The sequence below is a fragment of the Haplochromis burtoni genome, unplaced genomic scaffold (genome assembly GCF_018398535.1).
Source record: "Haplochromis burtoni strain Fernald_Lab_line unplaced genomic scaffold, NCSU_Asbu1 Contig_184, whole genome shotgun sequence".
NCBI lineage: Eukaryota > Metazoa > Chordata > Actinopteri > Cichliformes > Cichlidae > Haplochromis > Haplochromis burtoni.
The window spans coordinates 1,218,569-1,241,009 of NW_024582545.1; the positions used below are offsets into that span (position 1 = coordinate 1,218,569).

General features: G+C 39.3%; 1 protein-coding gene across 3 annotated transcripts; it reads right to left on the minus strand.

The window, feature by feature from the left end:
- Positions 1-3,064: 3,064 nt before the first annotated feature.
- syt10 (synaptotagmin X) lies at positions 3,065-21,622 on the minus strand. Of its 3 annotated transcripts, XM_042225841.1 has the most exons (8): positions 21,138-21,622; positions 20,049-20,442; positions 14,464-15,022; positions 11,604-11,724; positions 10,497-10,668; positions 10,216-10,345; positions 9,275-9,284; positions 3,065-7,801 (listed from the first exon to the last, which is right to left on the minus strand). In XM_042225841.1, the coding sequence occupies exons 1-8, from the start codon at positions 21,337-21,339 to the stop codon at positions 7,776-7,778; spliced, it is 1,614 nt and encodes a 537-aa protein (XP_042081775.1). In that variant the 5' UTR covers positions 21,340-21,622; the 3' UTR covers positions 3,065-7,775. The 3 variants fall into 3 exon arrangements, with proteins under 3 accessions (XP_042081775.1, XP_005934278.1, XP_005934277.1); XM_005934216.2 differs by lacking the exon at positions 9,275-9,284 and having other exon boundaries at positions 3,067-7,801; positions 21,153-21,619; XM_005934215.2 differs by lacking the exon at positions 9,275-9,284 and having other exon boundaries at positions 3,067-7,801; positions 21,138-21,618.
- Positions 21,623-22,441: the final 819 nt, after the last annotated feature.

The following is a 22,441-nucleotide window of genomic DNA, read 5'->3' on the forward strand; positions in this document are numbered from 1 at the left end:
TTCTTCAGTCATGGAGCCAGAGGTGGGGTACACCTGGACGCTTCTGTCATGGTCCTGGGCCATGTTGGCCCAGTATTCTTGTTTTCTTGTATTTTCGCTCCTTATTTAGGCCATGTTTTCTGAGGTGTCCTGTTGTGGTGTTCCCTAAGTGTTTTCCCTTTGTGACTCTTACCCCCTTTGTGCCCCTCTGTGTATTTATGAGCTCTCGTCTCTCTTTGTGTTTATTCCATGTTTCCCCCAGCCTGTTATGTCTGTGTTCTCCCCGTGCTCTCTCTCCTCCTGTCTGAACCTCTGAGTACTTCCTGTTTTACTTTGACAGTCTCTCGTCAGTATGCGTCATGTTGTGTTCACTCCTGCCCTGTCTCGTTATGTTTATCAGTGTCACCTGTGTTCCCCACCTGTGTGTAATCTCCCTGTGTTCTCTGAGTGTATTTAAGTTGTGTTTTCTGTCATGGTAGTTGCTGGTTCGTCTGTGTTGTTTCCCCTCGGTCTCCCTGCGTCTTCTTCTATGTATTTCCCCGGACCTCCCTGCATCCTCGTTTCTGGTTTGTGTTATTAGCTTACCCAGTTTAGGTTTCCGGTTTCTTGTTTTTCCACCAGTGCTGTTTTGTGCCCACCGTTGTAAATAAATATTCACCTGCACCAGAGCTGCCGCCTTTTGGGTCCTTTTCTACAACTCCACACGGCTTGCCCCGCAAACCGTGACAGCTCTTTGGCTCTCAGAGGAGGCGGACTCATCTTTCCCCCCTCCCTCCCTTATCTTCCCTGCTGCTGCTTCTATGTGTTTGTCTAGTCTCGTCTAACTCTAACCCTCTGTGAGTACTTCAGACTGTTTTTGAATGGAATATGGATAAGATCTTGGAGAAGCTCATGGCTCTGTAATATGGATAACATCTTGGAGAAGAACAATGGGAATTGAGAGAACTGGTGACCAGTGATGGACATTGGACCAACTGGAAAATTGGATGCAGTTGGCCCCCCTGGTGCCAGCTGAAGGCCTGCCAAGGTTGAAGCTGACTAGAACATGATGTCAGAATTCTTTGTACCTCCTCCAGGCCACCTGGGTCCACTGGAGACTGTTGACTGACGCTTAACCGGGCGTGGTAACACTTTCTCTCAGCTGAACACAGGATACACACACACACACACACACACACCCAGACACACGACACAACACGTACACTGATACGCCCTCACTATCACCCTCCCTACCCCGGATCCAACGCCTCCTCCCATGCTTACCTCCCATCCGATGTGGACACCGGATCAGCTGGAGGCGCAATCGAAGATTGCAGCGGTCCCAGATCAGCTGTACACACTGGAATACTCTCCCATGTTGCTTGTCTGTGTTTTATTGTGTTGATATCTGTGCATTCCTGTATTATGCATTTGTGTTACACATTTCGATGTTTTTTTTTCCCCTTGCTACCTAGCCTGACCTGTCTCCCCAATGTGATGTTTGTGTATTGTATGTTCGGTTGGCAAGGCAACTGCAACTGACAAATAAACGCTATCTCATCTCATCTATTGCAGGGCTAACAGAAAATAACCAGTTTACAATGATCAATTAAGCTAGCATGCATGTTTCTGGATTGCAAGAGGAAGCAGGAGGACTTGGATAGAACCCACAGTGGTACAGATGTACACTCTGCATAGCCCCAGCCATCCAAAGGATTCAAACCTGGAACCTTCTTGCTGTGAAGTGACGATGCTAACCACTTCACCTCTATGCCACTCCAAAACAATCATATTTAAGTGTCACATGTCAGTTTAATTGGAAATCACTGTGATAGTGCACACAAGCAAAATTACTAGAGGTATTTGCTCACATACTCATAGACCTGACTGCCTGTTTTCTTGTTGTATTGCAAAAGAGGTGGGGGGGCGGTTTTATGCAGCATGGTTTTTCTCAGATGACTCATGGGTGGACAGGAAGAGACTAAATGTGACTTACCTGACAAAGTGAAATCGTAAAATTGGGCAGAACATTTTCACAGCAATTTGTTGCATTGTGTTCATTAAATGGAGATTTTATTGCCAGTTCTGAGGCTTTTTGTAAGCAGCCTCAGTACGTTTAACGAAGAGCCTCAGCACTGGCGATTATTCGCTCACAAGGGACCAATATTAGGAAAGGTATGCGTTGTGCTAGTTCAACAAGAAGCTTTCATCTATATTTTTCAAGGTCCATGCCGACTATATGAAACTGTGACGGATAATTCACCCCAAATAATGACTAATCCTCCAGGTGCACTGTTGGCGCTGGCCACAAGGCCTGTCCAATCTCCTCCTAAGTCTTCATAGTGCACTGGTGTTAAATACCCGGCATAAATAAGTATTCAGGAAATAGCGAAGCTTTAATTACATGCATCAGCACATGGAGCAATTAGGCATTGCTAACTAAAGCTACAACTCCACTCTAAATGTGGGTTTAGCATACAGAGAGTGGGAAGCTTTCATTGCCAAGGAAACTAATGCAACAACCCCCTTTTGTCTGATTCTGTCTAATATTATGGATCAAAAGGAAGTTGCGCTGCATGTCACGCTGCACGAGAGCTCAAAATGTCCCCTTCATGTTTTACCATCAAACGAAAGTAACATGAGGAAGAGGGACCCAGCTTTCTCACAGGCCTTTTTATATTTGCTTAAAGATGTTAAGGGCAAGAATCTTCTATCCCTTACTGGAGTGCTTATCTATTATTTCTTATTAGAGCAGTGATTCAAGACTTACGCCAGACACAAATAGCAGGTGTTTGGATACAGGGCCCCTATTCTCTCACCATTTGATTCACTGTTACTACTATTAGTGCTACTATTCATGCTGTTCAGCACTCTGAACAAGTCAGTCATTTTATCCTGTGTATTCATCACATTTTAAATGTAGACAGTGCTGTTTGCTTTTTACTCCTGGAAAATAAGAAGCTGCTTTTATTTTTGCCTTAACAGAAACACTGAAAAGCCACAGGTTTGCGTCAGCAAACATTGTGTGCCAGTTAGTACTGTGCGGATGACCTCTGTCCATTATGTATGAGAAGCACTTAGCAACGTGACTGTCATCATTCAAAGGCTTCAGAGATTTCCTTCTGCTTTATTTACTTCAGCAAGTTTAATTTGACCACTTGAGTGTTACCAGTCAATGCAGCAACAATATAGATGTAATTTCTATACTTGTTGGTCCTGTGTATAAAGACAGTGTGTGCTCTTGTATGTATGTGATGTAGTTGCGACCCAGTTTTGAAACGTTTCAAAAACTTGTTTAAAGCTCAGGTTGAAATCCCTACATTCTAGCAAACATATCAATAAACCCACAGTTCCCGCAGAACCTTTTCTTTCCAAAGATGAATTCTCAAAATACAGTCAGGCCAAAGAGAGCCTTCACTCTGCAGTCTTGTGAAAAACAAAAAGTGAAGAACAACACCCTGTTATGCAATAGCTTGTAGAAGAACTTTATTAAGTAATTCTTCTCTGTATGACTGTCAGGTTCTCACATTGTTGTGAAGGAGTTTTGCCAACTCTTCTTTACAGTATTGTTTCAGTTTGTAGGAATTCATTTATGCACAGCTCTCTTAGGGTCCAGACCACAACATTTCAATCAGGCTGTGCTCTGGACTTCTGACTGGATCACTGCTACACCTTGATTCTTTTCTTTTTCAGACATTCTGTTGTATATTTGCTGCTGTGTCTTGTTGCATGGCCCAGATTCAGCTAAGCTTTAGCTGCTGGACAGAGGACTCGACATCTGACTGGAGTTCGTGGTCTGCTCCATGACTGCGAGGTGCCTGGCTCCTGTGGTTGCAGAACAATCAAACCCAGAGCAAGCCCAAATCATTACCCCTCCACTAGTGTGCCTGGCAGTTAATAGAGTTAAAAGAGTTTGTGCTGATATGCTCCATTTATTTATTTTTTTTGCCACATAAGGTACTGTGCTTTGTTTAATTTACAGATATCACCATTTTTGTCTTGTGTATCCAAAGGATATTGCTCCAGAGGTCTGGTGGTTTGTTCAGATGCAGCTTTGCAAACCTAAGCCACGCTAAGTTTAAACGTAACATTTAACATGCTAACTATGGACTATAGGGTCTGAAACGTAGCTCTTCGGATTTTTGCAATTTCTCTGAGCACTGCATGGCCTGACCTTAGTGTGAATTTGCACTCTTGGGAAAATTGGGAGCTGTCTTGAATGTTTTCCACTTGTGAATAATCTTTTTCGCTGTAAAATGATGGAGCTGAAATTGTTTGGAAATTATAACCCTTCATGGACTGATGGCCATTAACAGCTGCTTCGCTAAGATCCTCACTGAGGTCTTTCATCCTTAGAATTTCTAACACACACCTGAATGCTCCAGACCATCAAATAACTAGAATTGCTGCTTTTATAGAAGGCTGTACTTCATTTTTCCACATGACCTTAAAAAGTCCTCTTAAAACTTTATTTTCTCACACACACACAAAAAAACTATGATTATAAAAAAAGAAATCTACCTGATTTCACTTTGGTCACTATCCCCTTCGAGGTTGTTTCCTTGTGCATCTCTCCAGTACTTTTGCTATATATGCATGCCTCTCTGTAGCACGTTCTGGTTACTTAAAGATTAGATCTGCACTGTGTCATTGTCTCACTCCTCCATTCTAGTCAGAATGGTACTTCAAGGAGCACAGTGCACATCGGGATTTTCCAAATTTAAATCAAGTATGGTTTTTATGAATGCCCCCTTTTACTTTAGACACCTTTTATATACTTTGATTTCTTTAGCCACTAGAAGACTAATATAATTCCTGCCCAGACAGAGTGAGACATACTGTTATTTACTGATATTTTTTTTATTTATGTGTTTAAAATACATATGAAACAGATACAATAAATTATATCCCAAATATTTACTTTAAATTGTTACAAAAGTTATCACAAACTGTACACATCATGACAGTAGTCGAAGTTGTTCTCGGTCCATATATACTTAAACAATTACAGCTCAAAGCTCTAAGGTCCTAAACATGGAATAACTCGGTAAGGTAGAATTGGCTTCACTGGGTCTCCAGTTTGACTAATTGTTCACAACTATTACAGAACGTGTCGAAATTGCACTCGTTTACAGGTCGGAGCGCTTCAAAGTATCACCAAACAATAGAAATACATTGTGATGTCTCTATTTCCATAAGTTTACGACAGCTTTTTAGAATTCACTTTTCAATATATACAAACAAAAGTGCCATTGACAAGTATGGATATATACAACTGTAAACACAAACTTTTTAATCTGAAATACTCTGACATATTCGCATTTCCCCCGATAAGTGCTTAATTTTTTTGTAGTGGTGAGAGGCATGCTACAAGTAAAAATATTCTCTTTTTTTTTAACACAAAGGACAGAGCAAGGGGAAAAGAGCATCATTAACTGCATTTGCAAGTAAGATAACAGTACATAGCCTTTTTCTATTTGCTATGTTGGGTTCTTATTAGTTATTACTCACAGGAAAATCTGAGATGATGTTCTGTGGTTTATTTCATGTGGCTTAAAAATATAAAATATTGTAAAAATATTCATAATATATGGAAATATTTGAGTGTGTGTGTGTGTGTGTGTGTTAGCCACTGTTTGTATTAATCTTCTGCACTTTTTAAAATTAAATTAACTGTTCAATAACACCTACTCCTTGCTGACTATTATACCTGTCAAGCCATTTAAATTTACAAGATTTTCTTTTTTCTTATCACCTGAAACACAGCTGCCACCAGCAGACACAGCTGCAGACTTTATCAGCTGGAGCCGTAGACAGTATAAACCATGAATGTAGAAGTAAGGCCAAGGCAGCTCCACAGTGGCCTCGTTTCTCTGACAAGTTCAGCCAAGGTGCAGCTGCTTTAAACATGCATTGTTTTAAAATTGCTAAAATTGTTTCAGCAGGGGTAGGTAATCTGGTTTATAATGACCTTAACCAAACAATCCGACCCATAAATGGGATTTAGAATTGTATTTGTCATTTATGGTTATTCTAAGTCTCAGAACTATTTTTCAGGTTTCATTTCCATCCTCTGACACTTACCCAGATTGGGGTCGGGAGGGAAACATCACCTCGTGTGTCCTTGGTCCGACCCAAACACGGACATGGCCAAAATGCATCTAGTCTTTTCTTTTGATGAGCAGTAGTGGCTTTAAGCTGAGCCCTTCTCAATTGATTGACCAGTAACTAGTTTCAAGCTTTAGTGAATAAAACATGAAGTTCATTTGGTAAATTATAGTTTGGTAAATTATTAATTAAAAAGGCAGGTTAACTAGAGTATGCTCCTTGGCTAATGCCACGGCAATCTCAGCGACTGTGTAACACTGTGAACCTCGAGGCTTCACAGCAGCTATGTTGATCTTTTATACTATTAGCGGCTGCAGCTAGCTTATTAACTATGCTAGCTATCTGAGTATTTAAAATACTAACTCTTTAATGTTTCCCACTGACTCGATTTAAAATGTCAATATAATGCAGGGATCCTAAAAGCGCAATCAAATGCTAAAAGATTGCAGCTAAAGCTCCGTCTCCCAAAGAAAAATTTAGCAACCTTATAAATTAATGATATATGGAGACGGCGCGGCATTATTCTTGTACTCCAGTACAGGTTAATTTGCCTAATTATTACTGTTAATATAAGAAATCTAAGATGTCACTACTTTTTTATTCTGTTCACTATGCTTCATTATGTATGTTTAAAAAGAACAACAGTTTTATTTTTAATGTTGCACATCAAAAGTTTACACAGAGGACAAACAGATGTGTTTACAAAACCTGCCTGTGGTTGCGTGAAAATGAACATTCAAGTGGGAACGAACTGCCAAATCTCACAGTCCACGACAGCGGTCATCTCCATGCGTTCTGAAGTGAACACCCTACAATAATGAACGTGGGAGTTTCAATATCAGTGTTACTGGACTAATTAGAGGGTAAGTTTAATTGTTTCTAAATAATACTGCTGCTTGTGTTTGCAGTTATGAAATAAGGTTGTTCTGTGTGTACAAAAATAAAGCTGAATTTGTCATTTCATTGTGGCCAATTTTAAGAAACCAATTTAGTCTGAAGTTCATTTAGACACACTTTAATTTGATCTTTCTGTACATATGCTACATGAACCAGCTACTGTTTCTCCAAATATGAGAGTCCTGCAGAGTGATGGCTATTCTGTTTTACACATCTGTGACAGCTGTGACTGATATATTTACTGAGATTTCTCAGCCCTTGCAGAGGCTCAGTTACCTGCATTCCCAAATAAAACCTAGAGCATGACTCGCTTGATTCCACAAGTGTTTTTCATCAAGTAAATATTTTTGTGGTACTGAGCAGCATAGCCCTTAAACTTTGTGCCATTTCAAACTAAAATGGTAACGCACTAAAGAGCTTGAGGGCTGGAAAAATGTTGCTCTGATACTGAAAAAAACTGATAACGCTGCAAGTTAACCACCACAACTTGTTGCAGTGAGGCCTACCATTCATGTGGTCTGTGTAAATGTTAGTCAAATACGTTTCCAAAGCACACGTATGAAAAACAAACTTTGAATGACTGTGAGTGCTGTGCATAGCCATCTCTGTAGAGCACTTGAAGAACTTGCATTCAAATGAATAAATTTCAGTACAAACATAGAAACATGAATTCAATCCGCTCAAAAGGGTGATAGGCAACATAGCTTGTCGGCAAACAAACATCTGGTTTCTTACAGAGGTGATGCTGGCACTCCACCTGTGATCATCAGGGTGTATGTGGAGGTTTGGGTGAAGGACATGAACCTTGACTCTCAAAGCTTGCTGCTCTTCCAGGCCACTGAAAGGTAAAGCATCACAAAACAAGCAACATTAAAGAGCTATCCAGTCTTTCCCTGGTAAGCAGTTATTTTCTCTAGTCCTACAAATACACTGTGATCATAGGCAAATCTATTTTGGAGCAACTGGACCTTAAGCAGTGTATATCATTTCCCTTGTCTTGTTACATATAGGGTATGTCGGATTATATCCCAAATTAAATAGAAATGTAAAGAATCAATTTAGTCACATATTGCTACTTGATTGTGATGTGATAATTCAAGATGCAATTACTAAAGAAAATACTGGGTGCTCAATGGCTACAGTGAAGTCCATAAGAATTTGCACAATAAATATATTTTTTATAATTTGGACTGAAATGCTGCCAAGATGTTCAGACTTCCAGCTTAACCTGAAGGGGTTTTCCAAAATAACATAAACTATGAAGGATTTAAAGCCTTTTTTATACATAATTCCTAATTTTTAGAAGCTCAAAATGAATCTGGCCAGTAAAAAAAATTATTTTAAATGTAAGGATCGTTCCTTTATCGTCATCGTGAGTGTAACTAATGATTTTGATCTTGTCACAAACTCTCAGTATTTTCATTTATGAAGGATTCTCTCGACTGTAGGCTTTGATCATGACATCCTTTAGAATGTTCTTGTCTTGGTTAGGTGTTGGTTGCTTTTAGCTTTTCCAAGCCATGGAAATAATTCTAATTTATTTCTTAGCCTCTGAAAATGGCACACTTAGTATTCCTGTAATTAATGGAATACTTCTCTTAAACCCCTTAAATTAAAGCTGAAAGCCTGCACTTCAATAGTTGGCGTACAGTGGAAATACAAAAACTCTTTCACCTTCCAAATATTTATAGACTCAACTGTACATTAGTCTTGTGTATCCATTTTTTGCTTTGACACATGATCCTTTCAAGCTTTCCCACAACTCGTGACTCCTCAGACCTCGACTATTTCAACATTTCAACAGCCTCTTCCCTGCTTTGACAAAAAAAATCAATTTATCAGACTGTCCATAGCCCAGCTACCAGACGTTTTAACAAGAACCTAGAGAAGTGACCACATCACACCTGTTTTAACCTTCAGTATGTTTTATATATATATATATCTCTATATATAGAGAGCCGAAAACTCGAGGTGGCAGAGCTTTCACAGTAAGAGTCTCGGGGCAATGGAACAAGCTGCCTGAGAAAATCAGGTCAGTTGAGTCAGTGACCTCTTTTAAATACCTTCCTCCATTATTTAAGAGCCTTTCCTGAAGTTACAAAATGTTATTAATCCACTTGTATTTCTCTGTTTAAATGGTTATTTAACCTTTAGTTTTCTTATTTTCTTGATTGTAAAATCTGCTTGCTTTGTTGCTTGTGCAAACTACCACCTGTAGAAAGGTCCTTTCTAGATAATGCATATATTTTGCCTATGATCACAGCTTTCACCAAATCATAATGTAGGTTTACCACTGAAAATAGGTAATCACCTGTGTTTTCCTATTCTCCAGGTGGGGAGTGGGTGTGACAAAAGAGGGAAAGAATTGATAACATGTAAAATATTAATTTACTGTAGTGAAACAGCTGTCCTCTGTAAAAAGGAAAAAAAAGCCTTCCAGTCTATAAAACTGACAACTTCTCTATGAGTACAGGATTAGCTACTCCTTATCTGAAAAACAGGCCCCATTAAAAGGACTACATGCGCCTTTTGCTGCATGACTTAAATGAACACATGCAACATGTAAGTAACAATGGTTTGGAGACCAGCTTTCATGAAGTGAAGCCATCTGTTTTCCCTTAGAAAACAAATTTGGTGCCTTAGTATTGCAAAGAAATAAATGTTAAGCGTCTCAATGAGATTTTGGGAAAAATAGCTAATAAACTTTTCAAAATCCCTTCAAGGTTGTTCTTTATGTTTTCTTGTTTGTTTGTTTGATTTACAGACAGGAGACTAATTTTAAGACAAAATGTATTTGTTTACAATCCCTTTTCCCCTGGATGCATATGTCCCCATGCAATAAGAACCCTTTTTCCTTGCAGATATCAAAGAGGGCACTTTCAATCTGCAGTATTAGTAATTTAAGAGAAAACAGCTGCTCATTAACATTGCAGCTGCGTCTAGGCTCCCTAAAACTTTGGAAATTAATCAGAAAAGTAAACCCTAAATTGGGAAACAACAATTACACGTTCCGGATGATTTCATAGTTTCACAATGTTGGAAAGATTCAATTGAACTAATATAAAATAAAAATAAAAAGACATAAATAATGTGCTCCCCGTAGAGATGGAATAGATTGACATTTAGAAAATGTGACAGTCTACTGTGTGGTTTCTTTGCTTTGCAAACCATAACACCTATACAGTTCAGTCTCACATTCAGAAGTTTTAATCAGGCTCTGTAAGACTAGTAAGGAAAAGAACATGCTTGTACCTCTCCTAGAGCATGCCAGTGCGTGATGGGCTTCCGTGGATAAGCCAACATTTCGTTCCAGTGATCTCGTCCGAGCCCTTCAGCATCTGGCCCCGTACGACACACGCCAATCACCTCATTGTGTCCAACACTGGTAGTCATAAAACACACACATTGACACACATGTGCTTTGGATCATGACTAAATTAAAAATATGTTTTGATCTACTTCTACTCTGCTCACTTTATCGTTTTAATGTAAGCATGTGAACATAAACAGTATTTAGTGAGTATTTAACTCACCGATCATAATCCATGACCATGATGGACAGACTGACTTGTTCCACATTCTCCGGGGGAATATCGAAGATGATAGCCTCGTTGTACACCGGATTAAGTGTGCTTTTCTTAATTGTTGTTTTTCGTTTCTTTAACCTCCGTCCATCACACATCAAGTAGACCTTCACATATGGATCTGAGAGACAAATATATTAAATAATTTGCAATTGTGTCAAAAGCTTTCATGGCTTCTGACATTAAACTTCATTAGCCTCTTTGTTTCAGTTTCTTGTGCATTGTTTTTGCCTTTCTGGTTTTTCTCCTGCTATCCCTCGGTGCTCCTCGGGGCTCCATATTGGGCCCACTACTCTTCTCTGTCAATGATTTATCAAATGCCTCCTCCCATTTTTATGCAGATGATACAATCTGCTGTTGTTTGTGTTTTTCAGTTGTAAAAACCTTCAGATTTCAGTAGTTTGCCTATTATGATGCTTAGTATCATTTAACTTTACATAAGTTTCTGTTAAATGCAGACAAATCTAAGTTCAATCTAAGTTTATTCATAAATAATCAAAGGGCTGAAACTTGTATTCAGGTATCATTATCGATCAGAATTTTCTCATTTAAACTTTATATTGAAAATCCTGTGTCCAAGATAAAAAATAAATAAATTAGGTTTCTTTTCAGGAATGCATTTTTTATTGTGCTCTAAGTCAGGCGACCTACAGGGGAACTTCTCATTATGAACACACCTGGCTAATACTTAAAGAGGCTGGATGCCATTTATCATTGTTCTTTACATTTATTACAGACCTTGGAAAACTTGTACATCACTCTCTTCTGTATGCTGCTGCTAAGTGACCGGCTCTGTATATCCCAGACCTTCCCATGGATTGGTTTTTGCAAATAAATCATTGCTTGGGCTAGTTTCTTCTTATGTGTGTGACTCTATTTCTAAAAACCACAACCAATGTGTCCTATGTTCTCAGAATATTTTATAAAAGAGACTTTTACCTGGAAAAATAAAGGATATATATCGTCCCTATTTCTTTTTGCTCTCTCAGCTTAACTATATTTAATTAATTCCTAAGTTTTGCTTTTGATGTGAAGACTATTTTGCTATTTGATTACCTGAGGAGCCTGTGATGTCCATGGCTTTGAGGTTTCTGCATTTGATGACTGTTAGGGTCATTCTCCCTGCTGTGGGGAGGTAGCACAACGAGTACATGATCTCTCCCAAATCGATACTCTCCTGGAGGGCATAAAAAGAAAAGAGAGCAGAATGTATTGAACCAAATTTAAATGATTTGCCACATTCTGTGAATCAAAATGCCAAAGCAAAGGAGCAAACAGGTCAGTTTTTAAAAGAGGTCATATGCATTGAGCTGATAGTGAGAGTTTAATTAGCATGGCTCTGCAGTCTATTTGACATTTATCTCAGTCCTTCAATTCTTTATGGCAGTAAACTTAACTAACAATTAACTGTTCAGATTTGTTACTGTTTCTTCATCCAATAACCTTAAATCATTAATCTAGTAGTAAATAGTACTAATGTATGGTTTCCAGGCTTTGGTAACAGTCCTAAGAAAACCATCTCAACAATACTTTGGTGGTTGGTCAAAAATTGTAATACAGGCAATCATAGCCAGGAGAGGTTAAATAACACAAATAGTGTGATATGTCACTATATTAATTGTTAGAATGAACTTTTTTATTGGTAATTGATGGGAAAGTATCTTTTTTAAACAGATAGACGGCATTAAACTATCATGTTTTGCAATGACTTGAGAAACCACAAGATCAACTTTATAACATCTTCTTTGTATTAGACTTCATCATCATCATCAGGCCAATATTTCAATTATTCAGAAACTTCGGTTTATGACCAAGTATCAATGAAATGAAAGTCATTCACAAATCTGTCAACTGTTGTTGGTAATAAACAATACAGTTTATTTAGCAAATGTTAGCATACTAGCATAAACTAAGATAATCAAGACTGCAAAATGTATAGCTGCTAAACATCTAAATGATCTTATCATTATGGCTTTATAGACCTGTTAGCATGTTTTTTAAATCACTATTGTATATGCAATATTATTTGATTCATTGTAGTTGAGTTTGTTGTTGGCTCAATTTGTTTGCTAGCAAAACGAATACCAATAGCGTATGTTGTGATTTCAAAACGTAAGAACATGATTTTGCAGCTCATTTAATTGTTAGTTTGTAGAGGTTCTTAAAATTAAGTTTGTTTGTTTATTCTGTCATAGTTTACACAATGAATTAGGTTACATTGGTAATTGTTAATGACATTATCTATAACTACTAAAAAGAGAAGTGTAGACTGTTTTTTCTGCTGAAATTTAACATCATAGTTGTTAATTGTGTAATCTAGACAACTCTCTGCAACTACACATTTATAGCCAGTGAAATCCCGTACGCTACATCTTACTATTGAATTAACATTGGAGTTTGGCTTAAATGTTCAATTATTGTAAGCCTCTCTCACACAGACCTACAGACTGGTCTGTAAACATCTTGAAATAAGGGGAAACGTGTGTTCCCCAAGATTGATCACAAAGAGGTATAAGGTGCTACACTCAAAACCTCACTGAGATTGCTATGGTTGTTAGCGAGGCGTTGCAGCTGCCCATAGTTTACATGATAAACTCATCTGCGAACGCTCAGCAACTACTCTCCAAGTTGTAGTGAAATTGTGAAAGTAAACATTTCACCTATGTTTTCCCATATGTTTTGGTTTCAGCAAGCTGCACTTTTCACAGTTTGTGCACCGGTTGGAGAATAGTTGGCAAGTGCTTGCAGAAAAATTAAGAGAAACCAATAGGAAGGGAGTTGAAGTTAGACAATACCTTATAACCACACATGTTTATAAATACTACTTGTGCCATAAAAATTGTCAGATAAATACCTTAAGATTAGTACAGGTCCAAAGTTACCAAGCTGCCTTTGGTTGTGTCAACACAGAAATAGGAATATAAAAAAAGAAATCCCACAATCCAAGTGACTATGATGAGATGTGCACAGGAGGAAAAATATAAATATAAACTTTCTCCATGCCATTTATATTACCAAACTCTATATGAAGTTGTCTATAGAGTTACATTAGTCCGTTTATTTTAAAGTGATGTCTTATGAGTCTATGATAGTGTAGCATTCCTCTGGAGTTGAATGTAATGAGCACTGAAATCACACCCGACTGCAGTTTTCTCTTGCACAGTCTCCATGCAGTTCTCATAGGTAAGGGTAAAATTTAATTGATGCAACAAATGTGGTTTTAAGTAAACAAATTTTATCAGCTCTTAATGCCTGTGCTTTTAGAAAGCATCAATATAAAAATTATAATATATTAAGGAAGCGAGAGAATAGCCAGTTAAACAATTCTTTATGCAAAACAAAATTTATTGTTCTTCTGTTGCTGCTAATTTAGCCCACAGACACTAAAGTGAACCTGAAAGCAAAGGCTCAGTGTTTCTCACCAGGAACACATTCATTAATAAAGCCCAGCCTCTTGAGCAAATTGTGATAAGTGGTTATGCTGGAGTAAATGCATTCGGGGGCTAAATAACCACAAATCTTTAGAAAAGAGTTCATATGAGGACAGGCTATCTGCAGTATGCTGCAAAGCCTGCAAACCCTTTTTGTTTACCTGTAGAGTTTTAGTCACTGCATAAATGTGGTCTTGGATATTTTTACTCTGTTTCTATAATTACATCTGCAGAATACCCAGCATTTTCTGGAAAATGCTGTGTGGGTGTTTGGCTGTTGAAATCCATTTCCCAAAGCATTTGAATTATGCAATGCATTGCACCTGCCATAATATTTTTTGATTAGACATTTCTGACAACAGTATAAAATCCCATTCACTACTACCACGGTAACAGCACAGAAGCCTGGTACAACATTTCTTAAATAGCAACAACATACACATATGCGAGGATTTGGCAGTGTCTTAGTGTGAACACCAACTCACTGTGGTTGCTGCATGAATATCCTTCCAAACAACCGCCTCCCTGGAAAGATCAGAGAGTTCAAAGAGGTTGTCCACAACCACCTCCCCAATCATATCGTGGCTGGTGAATCGGTCAAAGTCGTAGACGCTGAAATGGAGCTTGCGGTTGCAAAGCTCATCGTATACTACGGGGAAACAGAAGGTCTCGTCAAATGTGGGGTTTAGATTCTTGCGATGAACTCGAGTCTGGAACTTCTTCTTTCTCTCGGGTAGCAGGTAGATCTTCACATACGGGTCAGAGGTGCCTGTGAAGTCTTTGGCAGGCAGATCCAAAGCTTTCAGGATCCTCACCACCAAAGCCTGCTCCTCGTAGTCGTAACGAAGCGAAAAGCTTAGCTTTCCACAAGTCTCCACAGGCTCTTTGGCCTCTTCTGAGTCCACAGACTTCTGCTTGTAGAGTTCAGGTTTTATTCTTCCAATGCTGACAGTAGAGGACTGGCGGAGAGGCACTGTGTCCATGGTGAAGTCAACACTGGTGACATTCTTCTGACGAGGCAGGTGGCGCCTGAATGAATTGTGCCTGTTGAAAGGAGCATCACAGAGCATCAGGTAAATGTCTCATTTGTCGTGTGTTTGGCGTCATGGAAGAGCAGCTTTTTTATGGAACAAAAGGTTTATCAGAGCAAAATATCACACAAATAAAAGCTGGTTATTGTTTTTATTACTATTCAGGAAAAAGTCTAAAAACAATATCTAGAGTAGAAACCTTTAAATGTTTAATAAACTACCACCAGATGCTCACAATAGTGCATAATTAACTAGGAACCAAAATGGCGATAGTCTAAATATTGTCCAGAGATATATATGCTTTGTTTTTTTAAATCCCCCTGTGGGCGGTCTTTATCCTTCAAGCTCCTCATCTTCTCTACCTCCTCTTTCAACCCTTGGTATTCTCAAGCTTCTTGTGTTACTGGTGTTTATATTGCTTCCTCTGCTTGTCAACCGTTACTGTGTCTGGTTGGTAGCGGACACAGTAGAGGTCCGCCACAGTCACCAGTTTGTCTGTTTGTATCTGGAAGTCAAACAGGATCTTAGCTTGGCCATTTTCAAACTACCCTGGGGGCGTTGCGCTTGATACTTCTAGGCCATACTCGGCACAGATGTTCAGCGACTTGGTTATGGCTTTCCATGTATGACTCATGTGCTAGCATCTTTTGATGCTCATATCAAGTCTGTGACCCGGTCTTGCTCTGGAGCAGAAGCCCCACCCACCTGCAGTTTAAATTTTGTTTTGTATATGAGGAGCAGCCAATCAGAGGTTTGCTTAAAGGGGGCTTGTTTTAGACAGATGATCAGTTTTTCCAGCTTTATTTGACAGATACAGTGAGGAAAGGACAGGAAAGCAGGGGCAGACCGAGAGGAAGGCATGTGGCAAAGGGCCGCAGGTCAGACTTGAACCCAGGCCAGGCGCTCTCAGCCTATAAAGCAGCGCCCTATATTGCATATTTTAAATCCCAGCAAACTCCCTAGCTGAAAATAGCTGGTTTTATCATCCATATGGTAACAGGTGATATTAAATCACCAGTGATCAAAGTGACGAATTGATTTTTGCCACTACTGGCGTTGGTTTGGGGAAATGAAAACACATCTCCAGCTCTCAGATTTGAGCCCTCATTTCAATTACCTGAATGCTGCAAATTTCAGTGAAGTTGACATCTTTTGAGAAAACCACGTCTGTCTTTGACTCGCCGATCTTGTCACCTAGCAACTGGCCCTCCTCCTTTCTGACCGTAAGACAATCACAGCAGCCTGACAACCGTGGCACAGGAAGCACAGCTGAAGATTAAATACTACACTGAAATATTGTAAACAGCACAGAGGGGGAACATCGCCAGCACAAATCTCAGAGGAAAAGGAAAGTGTGCCTGATTTACCAACTGAACATTGATTAGCAAGATTTGTTTTCTCCTTTATGATTTTTGTGTATTGTCAACCTTTATCTCTCTTTGAATCCCCCAACACACACTCAATCCATATGGGCTTATTGACATCTTCCTTTGTCTTCCTCTTTCTCTGTTTTCCTAAGTGTTAAAGTTACAAACATCTACAATACCCTGAAAAAGTTTAACAACCTTTGGACTCCAAACTTTTGCAGTGTATGGTTTGTCACACAATAGATAAAAGTTATATTTTGTGTCTCATTAGTTGTCTAGAAACCAAACACTATAATGTCAGTTAGAATTTTGGCTACCATCATTTTGTTTCTTTGAAGCCAGAAGTGAACTTATAAAAAGTAGAGATGGACCGATCCGATATTACGTATCGGTATCGGTCCGATACTGACCTAAATTACTGGATCGGATATCGGAGAAAAATAAAAAATGTAATCCGATCCATTAAATATCACGAAAGCACCTCACAAAACTTGCAACACGCCGTAACTCACCTCAGAACGTTAGCACGTCGGAGCAGTATGCATCACGTGATAGAGCGGCTGTGGCATGCGGGACCTGTCGGTGGTCTGGATAGCATTTGGAGCTTCGCTAGCAACCCGGCATTTCATCTCCGACAAAGTTATCCCCGAGAGAAGTAAAGCAAGTGTGTAAGTCCATCTCTGAATGTTTGTAAAGCATTCCTGCGTTAAGCTTAACAAGCGACTGCCTCTTCTTGCTGCTACTTCAATCATGAAACTGCTTAATGATCAGCTGATCGGCTTTTCTGTCGCGAGTCCTCTCTCTGTTTGTTTTTGGCCCACTTTGCACCAGAAAGAGGAAACCAGCGGCTGAACAACAGCAGCACGTTTAAGCTTGATAAGCTGTTGTTAAATTTATTTAATATTACTTTCTACACCAGGATCTTTTTCTACGTAGCTGACGCTGGTAACTGTGCAGGGGCGGATCTAGCAAAGTTTAGCCAGGGGGGCCGATAGGGCATTAACAGGGAAAAGGGGGCACAAAGACATACTTTTCTTTCTTATTCTCATTTAAAATGTCTAGCTTTTAATAAATAATTATCTGACACCCAAAGTTTTAATTTGATGTAAAATGAATAGAAGTCAATTACTGTATATAGTGACTATTAAGTCATATATATACCCTAGTAAGCTATAGTACTTTTTCCTTTGGGAAGGTACCATCTGTGCAGTCTGCAATTTTGTTGAAGAAAGATGTTGAATCTATTTAATATTTCTTGAAAAATAATTGATTTCTGTGCATTTTTTTTCACACTGCATCAAATTAAGGTTGATTACGTCGATTAAGCATCATGAGGTGGAGCGTGAGGGGTGGTTCCCTATTTTTTATTTATTTATTTTTGTTGTTGCTGGGAGTTGGAACCCTATTAGTTAGGTTGCTTAATATTTACGCTAAGTACTCTTTAAAATACCAGAATAGGGAGGATGGTGTAGGTTTAAGTTTATTAGATTGATCAGTATTGCTGAACTATGAATTTTTTTTTTTTGCATACAGGTATAACAGAATAGCTTTAGTGTAGTTGTTGTTTTAAACTTGAGTATGAACTTATACAAAATGCAGCAAGATATTTAAAAAAAACAGTTTTGTTGATTAAAAAACACTATATCGGATTCATATCGGTATCGGCAGATATCCAAATTTATGATATCGGTATCGGACATAAAAAAGTGGTATCGTGCCATCTCTAATAAAAAGTAGACGGCTAGGTTATCAGCTAACTCGAAGCATGCTACATATAAACTGTACACTTATTGGCTTATTAAGTACCATTCAATACTAAAATTCCACTTGTGAAAACTGAGGCACAAACATCCTACTGTTTGGAGCCATGGCACATATTTCACATTAGAAAACAACCCAACAAAAATGTCACAAAAAGCATATTGATCATTTTTCACTGCACACCAAATATAGTGGAATTGACTCTGTTTGTCCCCAGTATACCTTTTTCTCTTTCTTTGACCACTAATCATGCTAGGGCCTTCACGCCCCTCTGTATAGTTATGGGGGAGAAAAAGCATTTGCAGTGACGAAAACATTTCTGTAACAGGGTGTATTTTGTTATTTTGGGGACGGACTCGCTTTTGGAACGGGTCTCTAGTGGTCATTTGAAGAATTGCAATTCAATTTCTCAGTTTTTAACTCTGTGTGCTGTCTTGACACAAAGAGGCCAAAGCAAAATATGGAAAATTGTTTTTAAAAATTGTCTTTACTAATGAGTATAGTTGAAAATGAAACATATATGATTGACTTAAACTTCATCCCTCTGTTTTGCATTTTCACCCTTGTTCCACAAAGTTTCACCTGTGCTCTGCCACTGTTTGGCTTGGTTACAGATGCACAGTTACACATAAATGTCAGGGTCAGAGTCAATCAGAGGAAGAGTTGGTGATGGTCTTTGCATAATGTGGATGTCAAATTTTAACAGCGACAGCTGAGGACAGAAAAAAGTGTGTCTGTAAAGGTCACCGAAACACGGTGGAAACTCTGTAGAGTTTCTATTATGTGACTATTTTAGTTTAAACATTTACCTGCCAGTATGAAGGGAAGGTTTCTAAGACTGAATCTCCAAACTAAAAATGCTTTTGGTGCTTGGCAAATGTTAATTGTGGACGCTGAACCAAGTTAGTCATAAATTCTTAGAATAATTTTAATAATTAGTCATTGTTTCAAATGTCAAATTGTTTTCTATTTTTTGATTCCAGCTTTTCAGCTCTGAGGATTTGTTTCTTTTCTTTGTGACACTGAAATAAAATCCCAGTTTTGGACTGTTGGGTTTCCATGTTTGCAGATGTCAGTAGTTAGATTTCCTGGTTTTCCAAGACTATATCTACTATTTTTCTGGTGTTATAACCTGATTATGGTATATGCTGCTAGGCTTTTCTTTTAAGCCACGATTAACTCTAAAACATTAGTTTTGCTTTAGGCTTCTTTTAGATTTTGCTGTCAAAAAAGTAGGCGGAGGAATTGAGAAGGTAGGTCTTGTAATCTTTAACCTGTCCTATCTGCATAACTGGTGGGTGTATAATTCATGGAGGCCTACGCCACAATATCATTTAATTAACAAGCCCTAACAACAAATCAAAGTGCATGTCAATACCAGCTTCCTCCGAGAAACTGAGCACAGCTGCCTGGTGCGTCTGACAAAAACCCAACCTTCCACCATGACAGCTCCCACCCCACAGCCATGCTAATTATGGACCTTCTAGTTTAAACACAGTACTGGAAAACAAAGAGAAGAAAGAGCTGATTGTTTAATGACTGAGGTCTTTACCAGAGCAGCTTGACTCACATGTACAAGTGATTATAGGGTTCAAAGTGCAGCAAGGAGATGTGTCAGAAATGCTGCAGAATCTCATTTTTGTGATGTACAACAGCAGCAGCAGCTATTCAAGGTCACCAACCAGTCACTGACATGTGCCACACTACCTCGAGGACAGCAGCAGCAGCCCTGTCACGAACTGTCAGGACAGTTTGTGCTCTATGTGAGTTTTTGTTTTTTTAAATGTGTTTCTTGTAACATGGGTGGGGAGATGGACAAAACAAAAGAGATCTTTAATATGCTACACTTAGTTGTAAGCACAAGTGGCCTGAGTGCAGAAGCAGACTAGGGACTGGTTCATGTGACAGTACCTGGAGGAGGAGGTTGGCTCGGTGGTCTGCCTCTGGATTTTAGCCTGCTGGCTGAGCTTCTCCCTCAGAGCTGTCTGGACCTCGGCAGGGATGTCTGGAGACGTTTGGCTGATCTTCATGGCTGCCTCCAGTAGCTTGACTGAGCTCCGTCCATTCACCTTCACTTCAGGCGGCTGTTTCTTTTCCACCTCCGCCACTTTAAACTCAGTAACCGGGGGGGAGTTGGGTGGGGGTGCCTCGGGGAAACCCCCACGGAGCACATTTTCAGCGTGGGCTGACAGAGCCTTGCTCCTCCAGATGGGCCAACACAGCTTCCAAAAGACAAAGAGAGAGACTACCAACAGGGCGAGGCCACAGAAACCCACGACCACAGCAAGGAGACTAATAGAGATGTCTACATACAACCAAAGGACAAAGACAGGTGACACGTAGAAAGGAGGAGAGAAGCAGGCGAAGGACAAAATATGACCAACAAACATGCAAGGGAGAAGGAGAAAAAGGGAGAGAAAGCAAGCTGTAAGAAAGAGGGGGCAGCAAATGCACCTGTTTGATATAGAAAGATCATATAAAGGTCATAAAACCACAGTTTAGTGAGGAGACACAGCATCAGGAAAACAGCACGAAAAGAAAAACATCTGGCACCACATCTCCCCTTCTGGCTTCTATTTAAAAGCAAAGTTTGCACCCACTGTGCAACAGTATGCAAGGAAGCTTAATTCAGCTTAAAAATTCAGCTTTTCAATCGAGCTGGCACTAGAGTGAAATTTCACAGACTGCAAATTTACAAAGGAAACATAGCTGAAGGGAGGAGAATCATTTCGTCCTCCCGGTCTGTTTCCCACCTGTTGCTGTTTCAGTCAGTGTGGACTGAGATGCGTAACAGGTAGACACTTTCAGAACAATTTAAGTTTTTAAAAAAACGCAGTAAAAATAAGGATAATAGTGGACTAATAAACTTTTAAGTAGTTGGTGATTAGTTCATCCATTCCCCCTCGAAACTCTGCGAGTACTGGGCGCCATGACTTTAGAGAAAGAAGTGATTAATTAAGGGAATTGGGGAGAATAAAATAATGACTTTATTCTATTTACCTGCGTGTCCTTTACCTGGTATGTTGCTCTCAAGGGGGAATATATCCGAACATTTCTCCCGGTCTACGTGTCCCGCGAGACAAAGTTCCGTAACGATTTGGAGAGCCCTTTGGCACAGAGTGACGCTGTCATCCGTCCGAACATTCATGTCTCTCCTGTTAAGCCATTGCACGCCGGAGGAGCCGGGAGGGCGGCGGTTCATTTGGAAACCTTTTATGCGCCGCAGAGTGCAGCCTGTCCGCGGGAGACAGTGGGGAAGCGCGCAGAGTCCTGATCCATATCCAGCGCGCAACGAGGAGCGACTGGCCGCACGCGCTCCCTGCGTTTGAATAACAGCAAACGGGGTGCTCGAGTCCAACCCTCACTGCGTCCAATAGCGATGCGCTTCGGTTTGATACTCAGTCCTGTTGGTCGGGGTTTGTAACGGGATTACTTTTTCGAGTAATGACTGGAGTGTTCTCTATGAGGGACAGACGACCTCGCTATGTCCCCGCCTTTCGGCCAACGCATGTTGGCTTCCCGGTCCCCTGTGGCCCTCGGTCTGTGGTTATAAAGATTCAGCAGATCTAAGTCAAAGCCAAAGAAAAGTAACACTTTTCAAAAAGCATCACAGAGCTAGAAAAATAGGCTTACATACAAGCTGCCCCATACCTACAGAAAATGTGTGTTTTGTTATATATTTATATGAATATTTGCACAGATTAGAAGGTCAGAAAGTTTTTCCAGTCAGTCATCAAATTCATATTTTTTGAAAGTGTGTGTGTCACCAAAGCCAGTTTGCGTTCTTATGGTTATTCCAATTTACTGAGAATCACTTGACCTGTGATGTTTTTTTAAACTACTGACTAATTTCAAAACCTAAATTTCTTGTAAAATCATTCTAATCATTATTATTATTATTATTATTATTATTATTATTATTATTATTATTATTATTATTATTATTATTATTGTTGTTGTTATTTTCTATGAACCATTCAATATCATATACTCAGTAATGCTTAAGTAATGATTGACTCATCATGATGATGATTAATCTAAGATGTGTCATTAATTTTCTAGCCATTAACAAATGTGAAGTGCAAATTTAGATCATCCATTAAAAAATGATTCACTGTTACCTCAAATGTGGACTGACACGTGAGCATGTTAGCTTCTCAACATCCCAGTTTATTTATGTTACTGTGTATATCTTGAATTTGATTAAAAACATGACTCTTCTATAAAAACATACATTCATCTGCCCTAAAACTGAAGCTGCAGAAGTCCCATATGTTGCAGTTCCTCTAATGGCCACATGAGGC

Bases quoted from the DNA above. Each gene is read 5' to 3' on its own strand.
- syt10 (XM_005934215.2), bottom strand. From the start codon at position 21,339: ATGAACCGCCGCCCTCCCGGCTCCTCCGGCGTGCAATGGCTTAACAGG. The intron at 10,669-11,603 runs GTAATCAAATAG...TTTGTCTCTCAG, and splicing joins GGACATCACAGGCTCCTCAG to ATCCATATGTGAAGGTCTAC. The intron at 10,346-10,496 runs GTGAGTTAAATA...TATGACTACCAG, and splicing joins ATGGTCATGGATTATGATCG to TGTTGGACACAATGAGGTGA.